General features: G+C 38.6%; 1 protein-coding gene across 1 annotated transcript in view; it reads right to left on the bottom strand.

Annotated features, from left to right (window-relative positions):
* Positions 1–706: 706 nt before the first annotated feature.
* Positions 707–8,770, bottom strand: part of PANX1 (pannexin 1) — a 58,175-nt gene continuing 50,111 nt past the window's right edge. The window contains exon 5 of the mRNA XM_066370779.1: positions 707–5,234. Within this exon, the coding sequence (XP_066226876.1) occupies positions 5,155–5,234 (80 nt within the window). The 3' untranslated portion in view covers positions 707–5,154. The remainder of the gene's footprint in view (positions 5,235–8,770) is intronic.

Below are 8,770 nucleotides of genomic sequence, written 5' to 3'. Positions count from 1 at the left end.
CAGACTCCTACATGTGCCCTGACTGGGATCTACCTGGCAACCCCCATCTGGTGCCGATGCTCTGCCCATCTGGGCCCAAGCTCACAACTGAGCTATTTTTAGCACCTGAGGTGGAGGCTCCATGGAGTCATCCTCAGTGTCCAGGGCCATCATGCTTGAATCAATCAAGCCATGGCTGTGGGAGGGGAAGAGAGAGAGAGAAAGAAGGGGAAGGGGGAGGGGAGGAGCAGATGGTTGCTTCTCCTGTGTGCCCTGACTGGGAATCAAACCTGGGACTTCCACATACTGGGTCGACACTCTACCACTGAGCAACTTGCCAGGGCATGGCTCTGATTTATTACTCACAACAATCAACTGTGTTAATTGACCACTGTACAAGGTAAATTCCCTCCTGAGAGAAGTGGGCAGGCTCACCACATTTAGCAGTACATAGTCTGTACTCCTTCCTCTCCAACCCCAGGCAAACAATCCCCAATCAGAAAGCATGTATTTCTGCTTTAGAGATTCCAGAACCTGTGGGCCCTCAATCAAGGCTTTCTTTCTTTAGTTACTGCCAGCTGGATTTGCAGAAGTACCATGGAGCCTACTGAATTTTATCACTCCAGCAGAGAGGAATGAGCCTCAAGACATTTCAGGACTCATCTTCTGTTAATCTTCCCTGAAGAGAAGGCAAGGAATATTAAGACACATTTTTTTATTACTCAGAGAAGTTTTATTTAGGTGGGCACAATAGTTCAAAACCAAAACACAGTTTCACCTTTATCTATAAACACCACAGACTTGAATTTAGCTTTTCATCCCTCTTTAAATGAAGTCAGCATTATCTGAATGTGGATTTTGGACAACTGACTAATGTGGAAATGTGAAATATAATAGTGATAACCACCAACACACAGAGCTTTCAAGGTGCTTATGCTGTTTATAAGGATCATTTTCTTAACCATGATATGTTCTCATCCTTTGAACTTTCTGGAAGAGAAGCCATCATTCTTACCAAATGACACAGCAAAAAATAACACATATTTTTCTTTCAAAGTTTTGAAGAAATTTAGTCATTAAAAAGAATTGAAATTACGCCTAGAAGCACCACTTTACAGAATACCATTAAATTGTAATTACGATGCTTTCAAAAAGCCAACTTGTTGAAGAGGAGCTGATGGCTTCGGTTTTTGTAGGGAACACTTGTAACACTGCAGAACTCAAAAGGATGTTCTGCTTCTGGTGGGCGGAGTAGGGGGAGGCATTCAGGGCCTGAGAAGCTTTTATAACTTTTAGAAACTTTAAAACAATCACTGTTCAAACTGCATGCTTTAAGTGACAAAGTATTTTTACTGCTAAAAAGAGAACCCAGAACACAAGACATTTCATTTAAAACAGGCAATATAAGCCAATCACAGATGAACATTTATGATATTCCACAAATGACACAATATCATCTTCACCAACCTTTTTTTTTTTTTTTAAAGGTTTCACTTCACTTGAGATGAAACCTCAATTATTGATAATTCCACATTTCAATCAACAATCCTTTCATGAGGTTATTCTGGGAAATAATGGAGACTGGGACCCTTAAAACTTCAATTTCCCTAATCATTGCAAAGCAACATTGAACTTTTATTAAACTTAGAAAGTGGTCACAACTAACTCCACAATAAAAAGCTAAGAACTGTCACTAATTATACGTGGAAACCTATTCACCTGCAGAAATAGTGTTCTCTCTACCAAGAAGCTAAATGAGCTAAATGAGCCTCTTGAGGAGACTCCTAAGGAGAACCATCTGCCTTTTAAAATCAAATCACAGTTGCAAACAAACTAGGATTTATCATAAGTGTGTGTTCATGCATTCAACAAATATTGGAGAATGCCAATACATGACAGTCATTATTTTAGGAGCTTGAAGAATAGCAGTGGATTAAAACTCCCACCTTCGTGGATCTTCTATTTACCCTGGATGGACAATAGCAAAATAAACCAAACATGCACACATTTAAAAGAGTGTGCAACCATCTGCCTTTAGGAGCTGAGCTAATCCTTCCAGGAACAAGGCCCCTGTGCCCTGCTATCCACCGTGGCCCCTTCTGGGATTCTCTGTGAACAGGCTGTTTCCACAAATGAAACATGGACATTCAACAAGACGCACCAAACAAGCGGAGTTTCTAGCTTTTTCACAGTACCACTACAAAGTCAGACACAGCATTTTACACGTGCCGGTGAGGCTGCGTGGGGACAGCGATTTGGATCTGGAATGAAATAACATCTGGTGGCCAGAAAGAGAACAGTGGTCAATGCCAACTGCCTGATCAATCCAGGATATGTCTGCCAATTCTCTAGTAATTGACTTTAGTCTGACTCCAGAAGATGAAGTCAGTTGCTCAAAAGGTACACTTCCCTCACAAGCAAGCACACAGCTGAGCCGCACTGGGCAAGCAGCAGCTCTCCACAAGGGCTGCGGGACCTCCCTTCTCTGCTGTGCGTGTGGCCCTCGGCCGTCAAACCACAGCTTAATCCCGGGTGCTTGCACTATGACCCTGGAAGGTTTATTAAGTGTTTGTGCACATCTGAAGAGAAAGTCCATAGCTTGGAAAAATATATTTTCAAGGGAGTCCGTAACTTCCCAAAAGTTTCAGAACCTCTGCAGTGCAGGGTCTCTGCCTGTCCCTTTGTAAAATTACATACTTGTTCAGAGCCATGGATCTCTGTCCCAGCTGCAACATGGGTGCTACCAGCCTGGTTTAGATGACTCCTGGTGATTCATTTGGAAGACAAGGTCAGGCCCTACTGGGGGTGGGGTGATAATTTTAGATATGTTTGTCTCCTTTTATAGAGCAATGAATGAGTCCCCACCCTCCAGAACCTGGCTCCTCAAGTGCAGTCTGCTAAACCAATAAGTCACAACGGATAGACGAGTTAACTTTCCAAATAACACATTTTTCCGAGACAAAATGTACGCCCAGACATCCACATCAGCCTCCTGACACCAAGACTGTTGTTCACGGGCAGCTCCACGTGCCCCTGCCACGTAAGTATAAAGTGTGATTGGAGCTCTTACTGTTTAAAGTCACTGTCTGTTATGATTTTGTCCAAGCTTCAGCCTGGGAGACATGAGGCTAAAGATCCTCTGGGAAAAACTAACTAGACTCTCGGAACCATCAGCAACGGAGACTATGAGAGGGAGAAAAACAACATGGTGTTTCCCGGGGACACAGAGCACTGGCTCTGAGTTTTTTGGGAGGGCCTTTATTGTGGCTCCTCTTTGTCTTGGTACGTACTTGTCTTCATTGCCTTTTTCTAGACTCTGAACTCCTCAACAGTGGGGACCTGTCTTATTCATGCCCACACAGTCAATAACTAGTGTGAGGTCTGGGGCATCATAGACCCTACCAGAGCTCAGAGGGTGGGAACGGGGAAATGAACAGAGGCCAGTAACAACTCTGATGAAAGGATTACACATGATGGACTTGGAGAGTTACTGGTCTCCTAAATAATGTATCCACTTTTACTACTTCAAAATACACATTAGGGACAGTCTATGGAAAAGAGGAAGCTTTTTGGGAAAAAAAAAGGACATCATAGAAAAATATATTTCAGTAATCTTTTCAAATTATAAAAAGTAATGAGTGTAGAGAACTGTGCTTGAACGTCTCAGATACAATGATTTAAACGTGGAGCAAAAGCCATTATTTATGTTTCTACCATTTCTGCTATAATTCAATGGTAATAAATGTCATGCAATAATTTAAAGCACTATTGCATCCTTGATTATTTATCACTAGCTATCCATCTCAGAAACCATCACAGAAGTGCAAATATCTGCTTTTGTGAATATTCTGAAAGACAAAGAGCACCTTATATAACTTGTTCTTAATAAAAGTCGTTTGATTAGGTCAACAACTGACCCTAAGAGCCATGTGTAAACTTTGAAGTTCCTGAGGATTACCACTTGAGCAATGTGTTAACTTTCTAAGACTAAAAATGAGCAGGTCCACAGATGTCATTTTAAAGAATTTTGCATAAAATGTAAACATAGTTATGATGCATTGGTGAAAGTTTTGTATATTCTGAGTCGGCATTACATGTTTATGAAACAATACTTGAATTTATATTATATGCCCATTTGTAACACTTATTCTGTAATTCTCCATCAATGCTAGAATGTTCTTCCTCAATGGCCTCAATTCTGACCCCATGATTCTAAATTAAAATAAATTTTTAAAAGATATTTTAAAATATAAATTAAATAGACCGCTAAGTTGTTCCGACTCCAGGCACACCATATGGCAGATGTCATTTATATGTTCTGATCATAGCTCACAAAACATCCCTCACTTGAAGTGTCTGCCTTCGGTTAATTCAAGTAACATTCTGTTTCCAATGCTTCTGATGACAGGAGCGCTCTGAAGACCACACCTGGGAAAGTTGACTGAACTAACCCGCTCTGTATGTGCAGATTTCCCCACTGGCTCTTTTGGAAGCTTACTTTTTCTGTAAAGAAGTCACAACTAAACATCCTTCAGACTTTGTATAAATTAAGTTGTCAGTCAGAGCAGTGCTTGGGCCTGTGCCCTCATAAGAGTGCAACAAATAGTGGTTAGAGGATTTCAGCTGGCCGAGGCTCACAAGCAGCTGCGTAAAGAGGGCCAGGGTGAGCAAGACCACTGCATCAGCATTTCTCCCAATTTAGGACAAGGCCAAGAGCAGGTCCCACTCTGGGTCCACAGCCAGTGAAATGTTTTTCTTGCCCAACAATCATTAGGGCATGTAGATTCATATTACACTGTATCCCGACATTCTTATTATTTAACAAAACAAAAAATCTCCTGAAGTCCTTGCTTTCAGGTAGCTCTGAGCCTCATCGCAGCATCTACAGAGATGTTTGGGGCACTAAAGGGCTACTGCTCTTACTTTGATTAGTCTCTCCATGTTTCATTTGATGAGAACGTACCTACTTTATCTTTGCATCGCTTCTCAAAGGAAGTTCATGGAGGGGTCTTCCGCATTTTGTTGAGCCTCATTTTCACAGGGACTCCGTAAGTCATGTTCTACTACTACCAAGAACCATTCACTGCGAACCAGCTGAAACCTGACAGAGGTGCTTTAGCCAAAATGAATCCCATGTCACAGAAGTCATGATCTGAACTTCACACAAAAAACCCATCAGCAAGAAGAATCCAGAAGTCTCTGTCGAGCACTCCTCTCTCCATTATTTGCTTTAGTTTCACCATGTACTTTCAAATCTGTCAAAATGAAAAACAAATATTTATTTATTTGATCTTTCTTAAAAAAATTTTTATTTAGAAATTTAACTTAATGGGGTGACACTGATCAATAAGAATACATAGGTTTCAGGTAAGCATTTCTATAGCATTTGAACTATTGATTACACTGTGTGCTGATCACCCAAAGTAAAATCATTTTCTGTCACCATATTTGTCCCTCTTTACTCTCCTCCCCCCAACCCCTCCCCCGGTAACCACTTCACTTTTATCTATGTTCATGAGTCTTAGGTGTATGTCCCACTTATGTGTGAGATCATATAGTTCTTAACTTCTCCTGATTTACCTATTTCACTTAGTATATTGTTCTCAAGGTCCATCCATGTTTTTGTAAATGGCAACGTATCATCATGTCTTATGACTGAGTAGTATTCCATTGTGTATATGTACCTCTTCTTTATCTAATCTTCTATTGAGGGACACTTTGGTTGTTTCCATGTCTTGGCCACCATGAATAATGCTGTGAAGAACATACGGGTGCATGTGTCTTTGTGTAGCGATGTTGACTTTTTCGGGTACATGCTCAGTAGGGGGATTGCTGGGTCATATGGTAGCTCTAGTCTTAATTTTTTGAGGAACCACCATACTGTCTTCCATAATGACTAGACTAGTTTACATTCCCACCAGCAGTGATTATGGTTTCTTTTTCTCCACAGTCTCTCCAACATTTGTCATTATCTGTCTTGTTGATAACAGCCGATCTAATAGGTGTGAGGTGGTATCTCATTGCAGTTTTGGTTTGCATTTCCCCAACAGCTAATGAAGATGAGCACCTTTCATATATCTTTTTATTGTTTGTATGTCTTCATGAGAGAAGTGTCTGTTCAGATCCTCTCCCATTTTTTAATTGGACTGTTTGCTTGTTAGTTGCTTATTTGTTGTTCAGCTTTGTGGATATTAATCTCTTGTCAGAGCTGTTGTTTGTGAATGTCAACTCCCATTTGGTTGGCTGCTTTCTTGTTTTGTTGTCTTTTTCTTTTGCTGTGAGAGCTTTTTAGTTTAATATAGTCCCATTTATTTTCACCTTTACTTCCCTTGCCTTTGGAGTCAAATTCATAAAATGTTCTCTAGAGCCAAGATCTGTAAGTTTATTACCTATGTTTTCTTATATGTAATTTATTGTTTCAGATCTTCTAGTTGGGTCTTTGATCCATTCTGAATTAATCTTTGTGCAAGGGAACAAGCTGTAGTCAAGTTTCATTCTTTTGTATATGGCTTTCCAATTTTCCCAGCACCATTTATTGAAGAGGCTTTCTTTTCTCCATTGTGTATTTTTGGCTCCTTTGTCAGAGATTATTTGTCCATATATATGTGGTTTTATTTCTGGGCTCTTGATTCTGTTCCATTGGTCTGTCTGTCTTTCTGCCAATACCATGGTGTTTTGATTATCACGGCTTTGTAGTATAATTTGAAGTCAGGTAGCATGATATGTCTGGCTTCATTCTTTTTTCTCAGGATTGCTTTGGCTATTTGGAGTTTTTTTTATTTTTTTTTTTTATTAAATAATTTTATTTTTTTAATGGGGTGACATCAATAAATCAGGATACATATATTCAAAGATAAGTCCAGGTTATCTTGTCGTTCAATTATGTTGCATACCCATCACCCAAAGTCAGATTGTCCTCTGTCACCTTCTATCTAGTTTTCTTTGTGCCCCTCCCCTCCCTATTTGGAGTTTTTTACAATTCCATACAAACCTAGTGACTTTTTGTTCTATTTCTTAAAATGACATTGGAGTTTTAATGAGGATTGCATTAGATTTGTATATTGCTTTAGGTAGTATAACTATTTTAACTATATTGATTCTTCTGATCCATTAACATGAAATATTTTTCCATTTCATTGTGTCTTTTTCAATTTCCTTTAGTAATGCTTTGTAGTTTTCAGTACATAGGTCTTTCACATCCTTTGTTAAGTTTATTCCTAGGTATTTTATTTTTTGCTGTCGCAATAATAAATTTTTTTTTTCAATTCCTTTTCTGAAGTTTTGCTGTTGGTATATAGGAAATCAATAGACTTTTGTACATTAATTTTGTATCCTGTGACTTTACTGTATTTGTTTATTGTTTCTCAGTTTTTTGATGGAATCTTTGGGGTTTTCTATATATAGGATCATGTCATCTGCAAAAAGTGATAACTTTTTCTTTCCTAATATGGATGCCTTTTATTTCTTTCTCTTGCCTGACTGCTCTGGCTAAGACTTCTAGTACTATGTTGAATAAGAGAGGGTATTCTTGTCTTGTTCCTGATTTTAGAAGAAAAGCTTTTAGTTTTTCACCATTTAGTATGATACTGGCTGAGGGTTTGTCATACATGGCCTTTATTATGTTGAGGTACTTTCCTTCTATGCCCATTTTATTGAGTATTATAAACATAAGTGGATGTTGTATCTTATCAAATGTCATTTCTCATCTATTAATAGGATCATATGACTTTTATCTTTTGTTTTAATGATGTAGTAGATTACATTTATTGATTTGTGTATGTTGAACCATCCTTGTGCTCCTGGAATGAATCTCACTTGATCATGATGTACTATTTTTTAATTTATTGTTGTATTCAATTTTCTAGTATTTAATTTAGGATTTTTGCATCTCTATTCATTAGAGATATTGGTCGTAGTTTTCTTTCTTTGTGTTGTCCTTGCCAGGTTTTGGTATGAGGGTTATGTCGACCTCATAAAGTGTGTTAGGGAGTATTGCCTTCTTTTCGATTTTTTAGAAGACTTTGAGAAGTACAGGTACCAAATCTTCTTTGACTGTTTGGCAGAATTCACTAGTGTGGACATCTGGTCCTGGACTTTTATTTTTATGGAGGTTTTTATTTCTTCCCTGCTTATAGGTCTATTTAGATTTTTTACTTCTTTGTGACTCAGTCTAGGAAGATTGTATAGTTCTATGAACTTATCCATTTCTTCTAAATTGTTAAATTTGGTGGCATATAATCTTTCATAGTATTCTAGTATGATCCTTTGTATATCTATGACGTCTGTGGTAATTTCTCCTCTTTCATTTTGGATTTTGTTTATATAAGTCCTTTCTCTTTTTCCCTTAGTGAATATAGCCAGGGATTTGTCAATTTTATGGAAAACAAACATTTATGACAGAAGTCACACAGCAGGAGCTATAAGCATGAATTAACTTCTGCTATAAATTTATCTCATGTTCTTTGCCTTACCAGGGATTGCTTCTTAGCCAAATTTCATTGAACAGTGAAGTTAGGTCAGAGCAACAATTAAACCAATAAATTTTCAATCCCTTTTGAAAGAGACAGAAAATGAAAGACAAGAGGATTAGAGGTACAGGGAGAAAAGCCAGTAAAATAAGCAAGAATGACACGAGAATGCTTGAGCAAGTGGCTGAGTATGAAACAGAGAGATAACGAGGAAAGGAAGAAAGAGCAGACTAGAGAAAGCACAGCTTTCCTTCTTTGGAAATTTGGGGATGCCCTATTCTTTCCCCCTCTCTCCTAGTACTGGAGGGCTTCCCTTAAGACCA

The sequence above is a fragment of the Saccopteryx leptura genome, chromosome 1 (assembly GCF_036850995.1).
Source record: "Saccopteryx leptura isolate mSacLep1 chromosome 1, mSacLep1_pri_phased_curated, whole genome shotgun sequence".
Classification (NCBI taxonomy): domain Eukaryota; kingdom Metazoa; phylum Chordata; class Mammalia; order Chiroptera; family Emballonuridae; genus Saccopteryx; species Saccopteryx leptura.
This window is presented reverse-complemented; position numbering and strand designations above follow the sequence as displayed.